Source organism: Perca flavescens, chromosome 19, assembly GCF_004354835.1.
Source record: "Perca flavescens isolate YP-PL-M2 chromosome 19, PFLA_1.0, whole genome shotgun sequence".
Classification (NCBI taxonomy): domain Eukaryota; kingdom Metazoa; phylum Chordata; class Actinopteri; order Perciformes; family Percidae; genus Perca; species Perca flavescens.
The window spans coordinates 9,740,604-9,759,178 of record NC_041349.1 but is presented as its reverse complement, the minus strand read 5'-3'; the positions used below and the strand labels follow the sequence as shown (position 1 = coordinate 9,759,178).

Sequence of the window (18,575 nt, the reverse complement as noted above, 5' to 3'; positions counted from 1 at the left end):
TTAACATTAGTAATTAAACCTAAACAGCTCATGTAAGTCCAAACTGCCTTTGAGCTTCTCCTGTACTATACGGTAATTCCTCTACTATGCGACAGTAAGTCGCGTGGTTATGACACAATCGTTAGCCTATTTTAAAAAAAAACGTCTGCTACAGAGCCATAACGTGAGGTACAAGGTAATGGAGCCTTTTATACATTGTTGTGTTTCTTTAGAAATAAACAATGGACAAATGGAGTCTTTAAACGCTTCAGATGTAAAGTTATTCGCTGTCAAAGTGACGTCAAAATGATATTTAGTATTAGAGCACTGCAGAATGTTTGGTGTTTGAAGCTTGAAAAGCTATGAATTAAATATCGTACATGGCTTTAATAGAAACATTTATTTGACGCATCGCGATGCATCGAGATGTCGAATCAAATTAAATCACTGATATGATAACCGTAGTCGAATCGTGAGATCGGTGAAGATTCACACCTCTAATTACAACACATTTACATAAAAACTCAACACACAGTAGAAGCTCAGTTAAAAGGAGCAGCAGATACTCGATGGCGAGGACTGAACATGGTTAAATAGAGAGATAAAAAAAAAGTGCAGAGTGCCGAGGCGGCACGCTGGCCTTCATATTCACAATATATTCATTAATTCAGAAGAAATAATATAGAAAAAGACGGAGCTAAATCAATGTTACGGTTGATCGAGACGTGGGATGCGTGTGAATGCAAACACTTCAGCTTTTAGTCGTGTTATTGTAGAAAAATGAAAAGGCCGTCGGAGAATTCAAGCTGCTCGTATAATAATAATAATGTCGGATCATTCTTTTGGTCGTCTACAAAGCCGGTGTCACAACTAATTTCTTATTTTGTGTTTTTCTGCTTTCAACGGCTGCTCTCTTTCTCTTTTGCTCTGCTCTCGCTTTTCATCTCGCAGCGAGAATCAAAGTTTCTCTGTCACCGTCGAGACTTTGAAAGCCAGGTTCGCTCTTTGTTCTCTCCGTGTGGGTTTTAAACATTTAACACTTTCTTTTGTTTCTTTGTGTTTCCTGTTGCAGAAAGTCAGCGAGAAGGTCGGTGGCGCGGAAGGAACCAAACTAGATGATGACTTCAAAGAAATGGAAAAGGTAAAGTCAGTGTTTTTTTTTATGGTGGCCCTGAAGGACCAAACACAAAGGACTAAATAACATTTCACAAAACACAAATACATTTCAAACTACATTTTGTTTTGTGAAATGTTGTGTTTTGACCTTCAGGGCCACTGTAGTTTCCTCTATTCACACAAAATATAATATAAAATATACTCCAAACCTAATATGAATCAAACCACTGCAGTACATATTAAAGTGCCCATATTGTGTTCATTTTCAGGTTCATAATTGTATTTAGAGGTTATATCAGAATAGGTTTACATGGTTACATTTTCAAAAAACACAATATTTTTGTTGTACTGCACATTGCTGCAGCTCCACTTTTCACCCTGTGTGTTGAGCTCTCTGTTTTAGCTGCAGAGTGAGACATCTCACTTCTGTTCCATCTTTGTTTTGAGTCGCACATGTGCAGTAGCTAGGTAAGGACTACTAGCCAGTCAGAAGCAGAGTATGAGGGCGTGCCCTGACAGTACCTAGGTAAGGACTACTAGCCAGTCAGAAGGCGAGCATCATAACGTGTGCTTTTTCACTTTGTAAACCTATAACATAACACAAAAAATATATATAACACAATAAAGGAAATGGGAAAAACTAACAGTATAATATGAGCACTTTAAAATATTTATAAATATCTGGAGTCTACCCATCTTACTCTCTGCCAGAAAGTGAATGAATGTATTCCCCAAAATGTTGAACTATTATTTTCTTTTTTTAATCTATTGACATCTAGATTTACTCATCTAGACATCTAGATTTACTCATCATCGTTAAGTATGTTAGTGTGCTGTCCTCTCACCGTGTCCCTGATGTGTTTTCCTCTGCAGAAGGTGGACATCACCAGCAGAGCCGTGTTGGACATCATGACCAGAACTACCGAGTACCTACAGCCTAATCCAGGTATCCAGCACACCGTTAGACCGCCACCACACGTAGCCTGAGGCCGGAGTCACATTTGGCATCTTTTTTTTTTAAAGCTGCCAGCGCTGGTTTCTTTTGACTTTCATTCTGCAGCTCAGGGCGTCTATTTCATGTTGAAAAAGTTCAACTTTTTTTTTTCTCGTCAAGCGCTTTTTTGTAAGCCGACCAATGGCAAGCAGAGTAGCGAGACCTGTCGCTTTGATGACAACAAGAGAACATAGAGTCGGAGAACGATATGACCGGATGCTCTTTGTTTAGGGAATGACTGTTGGGGGGAACTCGCTTTGTTTTATCTAACGTTAGCACCGCTCTCTCTCTCTCTCTCTCTCTCTCTCTCTCTCTCTGTCTGTCTCTCTCTGTTCTTTCTCTAGCTCGCTCCGCCCCTTTGTTTTATCTAACGTTAGCACCGCTCTCTCTCTCTCTCTCTCTCTCTCTCTCTGTCTGTCTCTCTCTGTTCTTTCTCTAGCTCGCTCCGCCCCTTTGTTTTATCTAACGTTAGCACTGCTCCGCTCTAGGATAATCTTGCAGTAGCTGTTGTTATAGCAACAATAGATGTTCTCGACTACCCCGTAGGTAAACCGTTTTTTTTTTTTTTTTTATTCGTAAGCTGTTTTTTTAAACACCACTGCTGACGGGGTTTTTTCTGCAGCTCAGAGCATCTTTTTGAAGTTCAAAAAAGTTCAACTTTTCTGAAATAAACGGCCTAGTTAAAGCGCTTTTTCCATAACAGGAAAAAAATGGAGAAAGTGCCGATAGATAGACTCGTGCTAGTGTCGAAGCACAGAGAGTTGTATGATATGAGGGCCGCTCCCTGTTCGGGGGAACTCGCTTTGTTTAATGTAACGTCAGTAGCACCCCTCGCTCTCTTCAAGAATGTCGAACGACAAAAACGTCTCAAAAAAACCCGACAAAAACCTTTTTTTTTTAAATGACAAAACTTCGGAAATAAATAATTATCAGAGTATTTTATAGCAACATAAGAGGCTATCGGCTACTTTTTGAAACCAAAACGCTGCCGGCTTCTTTGTGTTTTACTAAAAAAAAGCACCCTGGCCACCTTTTCCTCTCAAAAAAAAAGACGCCAAATGTGATCGCGGCCTCACGCAGCATCAGTCCCTCCTAACGTAACCGTCGTGGCCGCTCCGCAGCCTCCAGAGCCAAGCTGAGTATGATCAGCACCATGTCAAAGATCCGCGGGCAGGAGAAGGGACCCGGGTACCCGCAGGCCGAGTCCGTCCTGGGAGACGCCATGCTGAGGTTCGGACGGGAGTTAGGGGAGGAGTCCAGCTTCGGTAAGTGGGAACGTACACGTTTATAGATAGAAATGTCACCATTGTGGGTTTTCTGTTGTAGCTGTTTCCTGTTTTATTTTGGTAGTCTGTTTCTTATTATTATAATGGCAGCTTTAGTCGTCCGTACTGATGCTGGGTTATTGGATGTTTCCCTTCAAAGTCGTAGTTATTTTTGACCTGAAAGTTTTTATGAACACAGGCTTTGTTCATTTTGACATTTTATCATTTGGCTCGATTTATGCCGATGATTTAAATGAGTTTTATTCTGATCCAAACAATAGAAGAGCTTCAACAACTTTGTAAATGAAGGGGTATTTTCTTACTCTGCTCCATTCTTCCTCCTCTCTCTATCTCTCTTTCTGTCTGTCTGTCTCTCTCTCTCTCTGTGTCTCTCTCTCTCTCTGTCTGTCTCTCTCTCTCTGTGTCTCTCTCTCTCTTTCTGTCTGTCTCTCTCTCTCTCTCTCTCTGTGTCTCTCTCTCTCTCTCTGTCTGTCTGTATCTCTCTCTCTCTCTCTGTCTCTCTCTCTCTCTCTCTGTCTGTCTGTCTCTCTCTCTCTCTCTCTCTGTGTCTCTCTCTCTCTCTGTCTGTCTGTCTCTCTCTCTCTCTCTCTGTCTCTCTCTCTCTCTCTCTCTCTCTCTGTCTGTATCTCTCTCTCTCTCTCTCTCTGTGTCTCTCTCTCTTTCTGTCTGTCTCTCTCTCTCTCTCTCTGTGTCTCTCTCTCTCTCTCTCTCTGTCTGTCTGTATCTCTCTCTCTCTCTCTGTGTCTCTCTCTCTCTCTGTCTGTCTGTATCTCTCTCTCTCTCTGTCTGTCTGTATCTCTCTCTCTCTCTCTCTCTCTCTCTCTCTGTGTCTGTCTGTCTGTCTGTATCTCTCTCTCTCTCTCTCTCTCTCTCTCTCTCTCTCTGTGTCTGTCTGTCTGTCTCCACCTCCAGGCCAGGCTCTGATCGATGCCAGCGAGGCGATGAAGGAGCTGGGTGAGGTGAAGGACGCTCTGGACATGGAGGTCAAACAGAACTTCATCGACCCGCTGCAGAACCTCCATGACAAAGACCTCAAAGAGATCCAGGTGAGGTCCTGTTCCCTGTTTAAAGGCTTCGGAGGAAACTGAAGGTGACCTTAACATAGTGGTTCCCAAAGTGGGGTCTGAGGACACCCAGGGGTCCTTTGAGCTGGGTCGGGGGGGTCCCCAACAACAAGAGCAATCGTTATTTTCACTTTAATTCCATCCAAAAGTAACACAAAGACAGAATGTATCACTGTATTGGTCATGGGTTTCATATTTATTTTTATATTTAAATATTTTGACTTTTTTTATGATATTTTTTTCTTGGAATTGTTTTCCGACTTTTTTTCTTCTTCTTGTTTTTGTGAAAAAATCATATCAGATGGGGGTCCGTGTTTTAATTTTTCTCAGTTTAGGGGTCATTCACATTAAAAAGTTTGGAACCCCCAGCCTTAATGTATCTGAAACACTTAGGGCCCTATCTTACTTTTGGGGGCGGCGCAAAGCCCGACGCAAGTGTCTTTGCTAGTTTAAGACAGACGCAGTTGTTTAAATAGCAAATGTACCTGCGCCCATCTGTGCACCCATGGGCGTGCTGGTCTTACAGGGAGGTGTGTTCAGGTGCATTATGGGCATTATGACCAACAAAAACATGGTCTAAAGTCAATAACGCAGCATTTCATTGTTATTTTAACAGCAAATTAGTAAAATGCTCCTAGGCTCATGCACAGCGCGCGCACACTATGCTTGTTACACACACAGGGACGCACAGCAGCACACACACATGCAGAAGATTACACATAAAAATATTAGGGTGTAAATCCTCCATCATAATAGCAATGCTCCAAGGTCCAAACGCGCCTGGCTTTTAAAGGAAATGGGAGATGATCTCTGATTGGTTGATTGCATGTTACACCCAAAAAACACCTCTGATTAATGAAGACACTAAGTACAACCCTTTAGAACCAGGCGCCCGGCACACGGACCCTTTTTTTCCCGCCGTCAAACTAGCAAAAGTGGATTTGGACACACCCTAAACACACCTGTACCAGGCGCTTCACGCAGTGCCCTTAGATCGTTAAAATAGGGCCCTTATTAAGCAGTAATGGAAGCTAAAGAAACTGCAGAGTACAGATTTCTGTGTAGGAACTTTACCAGACACAAATCTTTATGAATCGTAAACGTTCTCCCAAGTGATTTTGTCTCCCGTCTTGTTTCCCCTCTCTCCGCTGCAGCACCACCTGAAGAAGATGGAGGGCCGGCGTCTGGACTTTGACTACAAGAAGAAGCGCCAGGGGAAAGGGGTCCAGGACGAGGAACTCAAACAGGCGCTGGAGAAGTTCGACGAGAGCAAAGAGGTCGCCGAGCAGAGCATGTTCAACCTGCTGGAGAGCGACGTAAGGACTTTATTTACCTCGGCTGCAGGGCTGCAACTAACGGAGACTTTCAGCAGTCAATTCATCTGGCCATTATTAGGGGTAACTGTGTCTATGTGACTGATTGGAGCAGCTTTTAAAGTATAAACCGATTTAAAATGCTTCCGACTGCAGCGGTCTCTGTTAACCCTCGTGTTGTGTTCCCGTCGATCATGCAACTTTTTGTTTTTCTGGGTCAAAATTGAAAAGTAAAAACTTTTTTTTTTTAATGTTTTGGTCATCTTTTGTGACACTTTTTGTTGTTTTGTTTTTTTTCACTTTTTGTTACTTTCCTCAAGGTTTTTTTTCTTCACTTTGCCTGATGTTTTTGTCATTTTTTTCCGCATTTTTTTTTTTTTCCGCATTGTTTTAAAGTTTTTTTAAGTTTTTGAAGCTTTTTCTGACATTTTTGTCACAAAACGCCCAAATTCAATGAGAGTAGTGAACTGATCATTTATTTAACTTGTGAAGAGCGTTGTAGGGAACCATCCATGTCATTCCTTTAACAATTTGGTGGAAACAAACCCAAATTTCTGATATACAGTAGAAACTTTTTGAAAATGGGTCAAATTTGACCCGAGGACAACAGGAGAGTATATCATCGTATATCGAGACTGGACCAATTGCAAAAATTGTTGTCCCAGTCAGTCACTTGGAAACAAAACCCATGGGTAAAAAATACCAACGTTACCCTGGTTGTTAGCGCTGCTCTGCTCCAGTGAGTGACACGAGTGGAGATTTACAGAAAAAGTAAGAGCCGAGCAACGTTCAAACAACAAACACAAAACACGTTAAACACAAGTGGAAACAGAAATATGATCCCATTTTCCCCTGGAGGGAAACTAAAAAAACATCTTTTAAAAAAACAATAAACAAAAAAAAAAAAAACGTGGATATCTTGTCCACAATATGGACACAAACATGATCAAATATTCACCCTGTCCGTTGCTATAGTTCCCCGTGTGTTCCTGTGCCGTGCTGTGCCAAGCCAGACCCAGGCCCAGCATGGGTACAGAACAGGGGGAGAGAAAAAAAATGTGTGTGTGTGTGTGTGTGTGTGTTGCAGATAGAGCAGGTGAGCCAGCTGGCAGCGTTGGTACAAGCTCAGCTGGAATACCACACCCGCTCGGCCGAAATCCTCCAACAGCTCGCCAGTAAAATGGAGGACAGGTATGGATCGCTCTGTCTACCTGTGATTTTTTGAAAACAAACCCATAAACATACAATCAGATAAGTATGGATAGACAAACCTTTTTATTCTACTGTATCAGAAAGGTATTCATTAGAGCTGCACAATATATCGTTCTTTTATCGTCATCGCGAAAGACAATCTGAGTTTAAAGAAGATATCAGTAGAAAAACTGCACTAAACATGTAACTGTCATTGTTTTTTTTTTGTGCTGCCTTTATATTGAATTCAAAGTTTAATAAAAGAATGTTGGGAATGATTTCCTTTCATTAGTTTGAAATACAACAAGTAGTTTGTTGTATTTTAGCAGAACACTGAGAGTAGCAGAACTCCGAACACTTTAATATCCGTTTTTTATTATTATTATTATTCATTTAGTGTACAACTTGTACTGCCTGTTAGTGCACTAACAGAAGGGCGCGGTTTGAGACACAAACATATCGTGCAGCCCTCGTGTTTATTGCCACAGTAGTTACTGTACGTGGAGTTTGCCTTGGTGATAGTTACGTACGTACACAAACGTATTGAATGTTGATAATGTGTCCCTGCAGGATAAAAGAAGTGTCCAATAAACCGAGGAAGGAGTACACTCCCAAACCCCGAATGACTCTGGAGCTGCTGCCGTCCAGCGAGAGCCACAACGGGGGGATCCACTCGGCCAAGTCGCCCGGAAGATCACTAGGTACACCGGCTGGGAGTCCACTCTGGGTCGGAGAACGAGTGCTGGACCCATAACAACAAAATGTATAGAAATGGGGTCACTTAGAAATGTCCATTCCTGACAGAATACCAGCTGAGATCAGTTGCAATGTTTTTTGAATCAGGGCAGCAGTTTTCAGATTACATTATGTGCTTACATAATTGCAAAAGGGTTCTCGACTGTTGTAGAAAGAAGTGGCTGATCTTTAATGCATCATCCAATGGTCCAAAAGCCCATTCTGTTAAGTAATCTGATATCATTTTAAAAGACTAAATGAGAAAACATTAGAGAACCCTTTTGCAATTATGTAAACACATAATGTAATCTGAAAACTGCTGCCCTGGTTAAAAAAACACAATGCAACAGATCTCAGCTGGTATTCTGTCTATAATGGAGGGGAATGGACATTTCTAAGTGACCCTAAACTTATGACCAGTAGTGTGTATATATACAGTTATATACACATAGGTGTAATTTACAAGCTCCCGCATTTGGGCAATGTTTTCGCCTTTTTAAGTAGTTTTTTTTGCCTTTTGGACTTTTTGATGCTTTTTCTAGGTTTTTATCTCTTTTTGTAATCTATGCAGACATGTTAGTTGGAGATCTCAATCTCCCAATGTTGAACCCAAAATTACGCCCTTGGCTGGACCCATAGGTGTAATTTACATTTACATTATAATTTCCTTTACATACATAAAGACATTTGCACCATAATTTGATGCAAAAAAGGTAAGTAAAAAAATTGCCAATTAGACAATTATGTAATAACTGTTACAGGCCTACAGTTCATATATTTTTGGCTTGTGTCCCGCCCCCCCAGCCCCCATGGACCAGCCGTGTTGCCGAGCGCTCTACGACTTTGAACCAGAGAACGAGGGCGAGCTGGGCTTCAAAGAGGGCGACATCATCACCCTGACCAATCAGATCGACGACAACTGGTACGAGGGCATGATCAACGGCCAGTCGGGCTTCTTCCCCATCAACTACGTCGATATCCTGGTGCCGCTCCCCCATTAGTTCCCCCCCCCACCAATGACCTGACCCTCAAACCCCTCGACTAATCCAGACACCCTGAAAAACATAAAACCACGCCCTCCTTCTACTTCTTCTTCCTGTGCTTTTTGTGCGATTCTGCTTTCACAAAAACCGGACTGCAATGGCGGAGACGGGGATGGACGAGACGAGGCAGTGGGACGGGGATGGGAGGAGGATTTTAAGTCTGAGAGATGCAGAAAGAAAGGAGGGAATGAAAGGGGAAGACAAGACGCAGAGATGATGATCTTTTTACACCGCTCACTCAGCCGGGCGGCACTGGGAACCAATGAGGCTTTGGAGACTTACAGGCAGGGTGTATACTGTATGTACGTGCATGTGTGTGTCTGTATGTACGTTTCAACTTGTTCTTACTCTATTATGACCGAGCCAGCGCAAAGCCTCGCTTGTCTGTTAAACTCCCTGACAGCTTCTTTTGTGCTGCTGTCTTTTCTTCTCTTCTTGAAGGGTTACTTCTGGCTTCTTTTTTTAAACGTGGACTCTCTCATTTTCTGTGTGATGGGAACAACCGTCTTTGAAATCTGCGACGTAACGTTAAATGAGCAATTTCGTTGATTTGCATCCACTAAAAGTTCAGTTTTTGCCGCTGACAAAGTGTCAAAGTGTTTGACAACATCATGGAAAGGATCCTTTTTTGTTTAACACGATAAAGCCCCGAAATCACTATCACCAAACCCACCAGACTCCATGTAAATAAACAGTGCTGTTATCAGCGTAAAACACAATTCATTCAAAGTCGAGAGAAACAAAATAAAGCAAAAGCAGACTTAGATCGTCTTTCCACTGTTCCAACAATCACCACTCTGGTTTGGTTAAAATAAACCTTTAATTCACCCATTTACATGTGAAAATATGCTGGCTCTATACACACTAAAAGTAGTGATTATTTACATGGAGTCTGGTGGGTTTGGTGATAGCGATTTTGGAGCTGTTTCTGGTTTAACAAAAAGGATCTTACTCTTAAACAAAAAGGTCTATTTCTGTAGGGATCCTTTCCATAATGCTGTAAAACATAATAATAATAATAATCTGTCTGTCAGCGGAGAAAGTGTTCCCATCAGTCACTTTGACACCAATGCGTGGGAAAATAGGGTCCAGTTTAAAAAAAAAAAAAACTAAATTACCCTTTAAGTTTCTTGCTGTTTTTCTCTCAGAGTACTTCTGTCTTTTCTACCTTGACTTGCCTTTCCTGTGCTCTTCTTCAGTCCGAGATTTGTCACAGCCTTCCCCACTTTCTGTCTTTTCCTCCTTCCCTTCTTTACTTGCACTTTCAGCATGGCTCCGTACCGTATACAGGCCTCTAACTCATAGTCTGGAGCTGCAGATAGGGCACCAGACCATTCTGCTTCTCTTTGAGTACATCTTGTACTCTTGTAACATACTCTGCCTTTTTTTCTGAGTATCGACTCAACTGGCTGTACGCATGAACCAGCCAAATGAGAAACGAGAGTAGGAAGACGCCTGTGAAATGTAGTTTTTTTAGGGGTGCTTCTTTGGAATAAAGTCGTATCTGCAATAAGTAGATTTTTACAGACCGTCACCCATTTATCCTTTAATGGGAAGGTTTTTAAAGGTTTTGGGGTCAGGAAACTCATTTATCACGTCGATAAACTCTGGGTTACGTGATTTATCTGGACAGCAGCGCCAATTGCATTGACCATAACTTTTCACCAGGTGTGCATGGATCTTTTTTCTGAGTCACCCATTCACAGTGTTCTGTGTGGAATAGATGCGTGTTCACTCGTCTTATTCGTGGCTTTTGCATGCAGGACTGCGCGAGCCGTATTAAAATTCATATTGTTTTAAGTCCTCTACCATTAATTACATTTAGAAAGGCTGATGCTCAGCGAGTCCTTTAAGTGGCAGTCCTTAAGATTTCAGTCCTGGGTGATAGAATTTTAGTTTGATGAAACTAAAATTGAAACGGGACATGAACCCCGGTCTCCTGGATGAAAGTCCTGTGTTTGTTTAACCCGTCCACCAACCCAATTTGTCACCTTAATTCCTGCTTTGCTCCGGTCATAACTACTACAGCCACTAGAGGGCACCGCCACTATAAACCTAAATATGACTCGTAATTGCTGCTTGAACAAATGACCCATGTGGGCGTTTTTTGGAGGACAGTCTCGTGGTTACTGTAAGCCGTGCTAGTTCCCTGGAGTTTAAAGTAGGACTTTATTGGGACTTTTTGGCGATAACTGTTACTCCACCACAGTGCTACCTACCTAAGTGTTTATCTGTATCAGAAGTGTTCTTTATAAGGCAGTGTTTAAAGAGTCTAGTCCTTATTCTTAAAGGCTCTGTAATAGTTCAACTATTTATCACAGATTTTTACATTAAACAGATCAACTTTTTTAAGGCCGCTGGGAAGCATCGGTACGTGTCAGTGTTTGATCGCAGCCAGGGCTTTAAATTAACACCTGCCAACCTGTCAAATACGGGTAAAAAAAATGTTTTGCCGTGTAACCGGAGTAAGACCGTGTTCCAGTTATTTCTGTGTATATTCCGTGCACAGCGAGTGTTGCCAGATTGGTCTGTTTTCCACCAAGAATTTTGGAAAGTTCGCTTGGCTTTGAAACATTTGCTTGGCGTGTCTTACAACTGTTAAATACGTAACTGGCATGTGTGGTATCAATTACAAGCTACGCTAAAATGGAGAAGATGAACGGCACAAAACAAACCAGAGGAGCGGAAATTAGGTAGTAAAATTAGTTAGGAAAACATGTGGCTAGTGGAACATCTGATTGGCTGGTAACTTTAAATATCTGCTAGCCAAGTTGGTTTGTGTTCTAAAAAAGTTAATTTAAAGCCCTGATCGCAGCAGCTGAACATTTTAACATAAGAAAAGTCAGATATTTGTCAGCTTTGGCAAAAGAAAAGCTGCCAGTGAGTTTCACATACAATTAGACAGATGACTGCAATGTCAAAGCAAAGAGATCTGATCAAATGTGTCTTGTCCGTCCATTCAAACGAAATATGAGACTGTCGAACTTGTTGGTCTGGTGCTGGGTTTATATCGACTCCATTGTACATAAAACAACTGCGTGGTGTCAAAGATCGGAGCTCTTCGTCTACATCAGTCACCTAGATTCGTGTTCTCATTTACCATGCTTACATTTTTAAAACTAAAACTGAACTGTAATGGATGTTTTATTGGATATTTAATGTGTAGGCTGTATTGTTAAATTATAACAGCGTAGGGTCTTTCAACCCTGGCGTTTGTGTGGCTAACAGGCTAGCCTTTTCGCTTCACTTTCCCGTCTTTGCAGTGTTGAGCAGCAGAATACTTAAAAGTTTAAGTATTTAGCGCCTGAGTATGGAGTCATCCTAAATGTAACAGATTCTGTTAAAATACAGAGAAAGGTTTTATATTTTGAGAATAAATCTTGGGATGCATAGTCTGAAGGACGAAACATTTTTACTTTGAATGGTTTTTGTCACATTTTCAAATGTAGTGACCCCTTTGCCTATCAAACGAACGGCCGCCACGGTTGCCGATTGCTAGAAGTTTGTTTTAGACGCGTGCAAAAGACGACCAAATGTCCAGTGTTTTTAACACAAAGACTGTCCCACTATAACCAGTCCACTCAGTCTCTCTGTATACCACTATACTACTTTTTTCTACGCTTTATTGACCCATTTGACGTATTTTTTTAAAAAACGGACGCTTTTTCTAAGCTTATTTTTGACGTTTTCTCCAACGTTTTCAACACTTTTTTTAACACTTATTGAGCATATTTTGGACGCTCTTTTCAACGTTTTGGACGCTTTTTTTGGACGCCTTTTTGAATATTTTGGACACTTGAGTATACGCCCTTGTCTAATTGACAGTGAACTACTGCCCCAAGTGGCAGGAGGCTCAAAACTAACGGAATCCAAAATGGCTCTTGAAACAATTATTACTGTCATAAATTACAATAACAGCCAAGGAGCTTTAAGGACTCAAAAAAAACTTTTTTCCCATTCCATGATTTATATTTAAAATGTTGTCACGTTTGTCCCTGACCCAAAATCTACCACTGCAGGATGCACACCCAGAGAACATGTGCTCAAACCGGTCTCAATATAGCTCAAACTGTAAGTAGCTTGTTTCTAAACAAGACATTTTCTGTCACTTTTAACATATAGGTTAGCCTGGCACCGCCCTCCTACGTAATTCGGATCAATTTTCGTGTGGGTTTGCGGTATATTCTTGGATTTTCTCCGGTCAAATCTTTACCGGTCCAATCAGCGAACAGAGGGAGGGGCTGAGAACGATGACGTTGAGGTTGAGCGCCAGTTTGAGTTGTAGTTCCGTAATGGGGGCGGAGAAAGATGCGAGCGGAGAAAGATGCGAGCGGAGAAAGATGCGAGCGAAGCCATTCGGTCCGTTGTGGCAACGCTGCTGAATATCCAGAAGTTAAAAGTCTGGTAGGACCAGGCTACATATAGGTAGGCTGTATCAAACTATTGTCAGAATGTAAAAGTTGGATACGTCATCTTCTTGTATTCCGAATACATTACAACAAGTCGACAATAGTTAGAAGAGATAGAAATAATACACCCGGTTTGGTTGGAGGATGGGAAAGTTTAAGAGTTCCTCTTGAAAGCCATAATGTTGTTTGAGACTCAGATAATAATATTTTCAACCAGAGATCCAATATAATCTATCTACAGTCAATAAACGTTGAATACCAAGGCAATAAATGATAATCTAACAATAACATGTTTCAATAAAAGGAAGAGATGTCTGTCTATCTAAAGAGCTGTTGGACATGTCTTCCATTGCCAAAGCACATTTGTGACAGCGTCAATAAAATCACAAACAAACTCTAACGTCACTAACTCTGTTTCTGCCAGATACAGTACCTGCTTGACTAAAACTGTTACAGGTTGTTGTAAAAGATGGGGTTTGGAGCACAACTATGTTCAGTGTTCTCATTTTGATTTTCTTTGTTTTGTCTGTTTGTTCGGAGTCTAAAATCTGATATTTCGAGTCCGCCTGTGGAAAGTCTGTGAGCTGCATTAAACTGAACCACTTCACAGCCGTTTTTCCAAATATATATATCTATTTGTCCCACTGGAGCCTCGGTTAACTGATACTCTGCATTTTCTATTGTTTAGTTATTTCTTTGTTTATCTTACTTATGCTATATTTGTATAGCTCTCCTCTCCAAATTACAAAGTGCTTTAAAAAACTCTTGAATATGTTTTTAATTATGTTGCACCTTGTACGAATGGTTTCGTTGCTCTTCTCTTCTTTTTGTGTGTTTTTCTTTCCCCAATGCTGATTTGCCCTCTATGGCGAGATATATTCTAACCTCAATGAGGGACTTGTACAGTGTTACACTCACGTTTTCCCTTTTCACCCAAGAGAGAGAGTTGGACCTAGGCCACGTTACCTGCCTCCGTTTAATTTCAACATTGCTCTCAGATTGTCGAGCAGAGCACTTCGAATCCAACCCTCCGACTGAAGCTTTAGTGCTCCGGTCCGTCCTCAGAGATATAGCGACTCTGAAAGCAGAAATGTTCTCATTGGTTCAGTCTAAACTTCCAAAAAGTCAGATTATCTGGCTGATTATGTATTCACGTGTTGACTGTTTCTGATATAATAGAAAATCATGGCGACAGGAAATCACCCCTTAATCCCAAAACTGCATATTTCTCATTTAAAACATATTTAGATGCTTGTGGTCTTTGTTATTACATTCAAGAGAGTATCTTTTGAAATAAACGGATGGGAATCAGTCAGGGATTACAGAACATGGCTAAGAGTCATGTGACGTTCATAATCAATTAACCAGAGGGCACCCAGACAGCGCAGACCTCCGTGAAAGGCCGCCGTTCATCTGCATGTACGACAGAAAGAGAACATCTGCAAAGTTTCCCTTAAATTAGCAGCTAACTGTAGCGGTAGCTAGCTAGCTTGGTCAAAGTTTTCAAAATGAATCTCATTGTAGTCTTGCAACGCGTGACCCTGCAAGATCCCCCAGTCTTTACACATTATGACGTTATGTCGTCAACATGAGATGTGAGATGATTGTCTTTAGATGTGAGATGGTGTCAGACTTTAGTCTTTTCAAAGTCTGTTCAGAGTCGTCTAGTAGAAGGAAGGCATTAGCTAACATTTGCGCTTCTTTTAGGCCCCACCCAGCACATTTGAACTGAACCAATGAGATTGTTCCTGCTCTGTGGGCTGTTTTGTTTTAAAAAAAACTAACTGATGATGATAACGTGGCCTTGGTCTGGCCTGTGGCCGTGTTACATTACGCCTTGTGGCTGTATAAAATAAGCCCGTATGAACCTAGTGTCTTCTGGTGAGCTACATGTGTGTATGTGGGTATATACACACCGTGTTGCTATTTATTTATTTATGTAATGTATGTATTTATTTATTTATTTATTCCTGCGTCCTCTTTATCGGTTCGGCACCTGTGGCGTATTTGATAATACATCGGTGTATGATGTGTAGGAATGGAGGGAGGGAGGGTGAAGGGATATTTGGGTATGGGGGGAGGGGGAGGGCTTGGTCAATGGGAAAACCTAGATGTGATATTAACTATCTAACTGATACTAATATAATCTAAGACCACTGTATGTATATCTGCTTGTCGTGAAGATGATCTACAATGTAATGACAATAAAGAATTAACACTATGATCAACTCTGCAGACATAAAGAGTTCACTCTCTTCTTTAATGTGCTCTTTTTCACATTCCTACTTGTATTTTGGGTTTCTACTGAAACATGTTTACATGTTTTTAACACTTGTGGTGTCTTCCCATCGACCAAAATTTACTTTTTTTGGCGCTTATTCCGACATTTTTGTTGCTTATTTTGTTTCTTTTATAAATGTTTTTGTCACTTTTTCAATGCTATTTAAAAAAATTCATGGTCAATAAAATGCATAATTTTTGCTTTTTTAAACAAAACAAAAATGTGGCATAATGTCATTTAAATTAGGTTTATTGACCATGAAATAAAAAAAACACATTTATAAAAGAATCAAAATAAGCAACAAAAAAGTGAACTTTGGTCGATGTGAAATGCCAGAGTTTAAAAAAGCAGAAATGATGCATTATTTTTGACTAATAGTTAAGATCGGAGGATGTTGAGTGAATCACAGACTAGTTTATGTCAAAGTTTTTCGTTTTTTTTAAATCAAAATGATATGAAATTGAATAAAACACCCAAAATTCAATGGAAGTAATCATAAATTTTACATGCGAAGAGTGATGGTTGGGTTCCATACAATGTACATGCATGCAGCCGTGCTATTTTTGGGCAATTTGGTTGTAAGAAACCCATGTCAGCCCGGTCTCATGGCAGTATGTGAAATGGTCACGTATTTTTAATCATTTGATACATGTTCACAGGGATGTTTTTGTCATTTATTTCGTGGTGGTCAGCACGAAATGTAAACTAATGTATTTAAATGGGAAGCATATGTTTTGGTCACAGCACGTCTGCGGTACCGAGTAGTATGAAATGCCAAAAAATCCGCGTAAGGAGTTTGGTCGGGGTTGGGGGGGGGGTGGATGGGTCAAACAATTCCGGACTTTCACGCCGGAGGCCGGGGATCGCTTCCCGCATGTGGCGTTTTGTTTCCCCGTTAACCATCCCATTATTGTCGCGCGTCCCCCGCGGCCGTTTCCCAGCGTATGAGGCGTCCTCCCCCGGGGTGTGGTGTTTTCTTTCCCCATGAATCTCCCTATTGACCATTTCGTGCTGGCCACCACGAAATAAACGACAAAAACATCCCCATATTACGGGATCAATAGATTAAAAATATGTGACCATTTCACAAACTGCCGTGAGACCGTGTTGCCCATGTTTCAGAACTTTCAAAACGGCTCAAATTTGGACGAGTAAAATGTTTGTTTTTTTCTCATGTCTTTCTGAAAAGCTCAGTTTTAGCCTTTTTAATGGTATGTTCAATTTGAAGGGAGAAGTCGGTATTAACAAATTCCCAGTCGGAAATTACAACTGGAACGCCCCCTAAAGTCAAATTTACGACTCGGGAAGTCGGAGAACCTCGCAGTACCCCGACCAAAGCCGACCTCATAATCAAACGTGGCTGCTCGGTGTATCAACAGTAGTGAAAGCTGTAGTAACATACCGTTTATTTAATCTTGTGACCTTTTTGTGTCTCATTAATACCCTCTTGAACACAGGATTGTCCAACTTCTATCTGTGGACATGTTACTATGGTGTTTGTACGCTGAAAACATGTAATGTGTGGCTAACAATGGCTAATCTGGCTGTGAAATAACAGTTATTCCCACTAGTTTTGCACGATCAATTCTGTTGTAACGCCATTCCAAGCTACGACTTCCAAGGTATAGGGAATGTGCTTTAAGCCCACCTCTAAGTCCTGCTTCAAGCCCAGTCTGCTGTGATTGGTCAGTGTTTTCAGGTTCATTTTTGCATCTGCACTCTCAGCTTCTCTGCACCGTCATTGCAGCCAGAGAATGACTGTAACGGTTCATTTAAAAGCACAGTTTCTGAATACGGGCTGTGTGCTTTTCCCTGTGGATTGATGTTTTGATAATTTCACAATAAGGATATCCAAGTCTTTAATAAGGTTTAAACAATTGCTGTGTTTCTCCTTCTTATCAGGTCTGCAGCCTTGCAAATTGTTGGCTGGTTGGTTTGTGTACAACAACCATAGCAATGCACAGAGCTGACCGTAAGCCGCAAACAGGCAAGAGGCCGTAAACTACGGTAAAACCCCCGATTGAGAAACATATTCCAAATGCGCTGTACACATGTCCAAAGAATGCCTCTAAAACCCAAATAATACCGGAATAACCCACGTCTTAATCGGAAAATTATATATTTGGAAAAGGTCTTATTCTAAATTTCCAACTGGAATATGCTGTTTTCATGACCTGTTTCAAATTCAGAATATTGTCATTTTGGAATAATAGTGGAATATTGGTGTGCATGTAAACGTACTCATTGATTATCTTGTTTTGTTTTAATTTTTGTGTTGACCCCAGAAAGAATAGTTACTTTGGTCACAACTAATGGGGATCCTAAATAAATAAATAAAAATTAAGGTAGAATGTATGACATCTCGGTTTACCTAATCAACTGGAAACTAAATATTAAAAGTATTTAAATATTGAATTCTGCCAATAGTTAATGTCACTTTTTAACCACAGAGTGGCAGCGTTGCCTCAACTAATGCACTTACTCAACTCCACTCTACGCTACGAGGCAAAGAGCTACACAAAACCATGAGGGAGCTCTCAGAAGAGGCAGAGAAGGCATAGCAGCTGTGTGTTTATGCATCTTTCTGACAGAGGACAGCAGTTTGCTGGATGTATAGTTTGACTGCAGGCTCCAGATTTTCCCAGAAGACAACAAAAGCATCACTTGTCTACTCATCAGCTGTGAGTTTGTTTGGTTATGACATTTCTAGTTCATGAAGAGGCTTTTTCAGTTTGACAAATATCTGTTTAAACCAGTGGTTCTCAACCTTTTTTGTGCAAGTACCCCTCTATCCATTATCCAGGTCCAAGGCAGGACTGGGACAAAAAAATGGGCCTTGGCATTTTTGGCCCAGGCGGCCCACATCTGTTGATGGTACACTTAAATAATGAATTCATTCTTAGAGTTATGATTTGTATATTTATGGTATTTTTTATTATTTTTTATTATTGATATTTGATATTGTATTGCCATTATTGTTATTATTACTATTTTGCTTAATATTGGCTTAGCAACTTTAAAAACAATTTACTGTTAATGTTAACAATTGTAAGATTCATCTTTTGTCGCTTTGGACACAAGTGTCTGCTAAATACTATAACCATAACTATAATCCTTCCCAAATTCTACAATAAAGCTGAGAGCAGTATATGCCCTGGAAAAGA

The 18,575-nt window shown here is 40.8% G+C and overlaps 1 protein-coding gene across 1 annotated transcript; it reads left to right on the top strand.

Moving 5' to 3' along the window:
• The first annotated feature begins 862 nt into the window (after nucleotides 1–862).
• On the top strand, nucleotides 863–8,860 carry LOC114545557 (endophilin-A1). Its single transcript, XM_028563922.1, has 8 exons — nucleotides 863–1,120; nucleotides 1,969–2,041; nucleotides 3,211–3,354; nucleotides 4,288–4,421; nucleotides 5,594–5,755; nucleotides 6,840–6,943; nucleotides 7,514–7,644; nucleotides 8,483–8,860. Exons 1-8 carry the CDS (start codon nucleotides 1,112–1,114, stop codon nucleotides 8,677–8,679), a joined length of 954 nt encoding a protein of 317 aa, XP_028419723.1. The 5' UTR covers nucleotides 863–1,111; the 3' UTR covers nucleotides 8,680–8,860.
• Nucleotides 8,861–18,575: the final 9,715 nt, after the last annotated feature.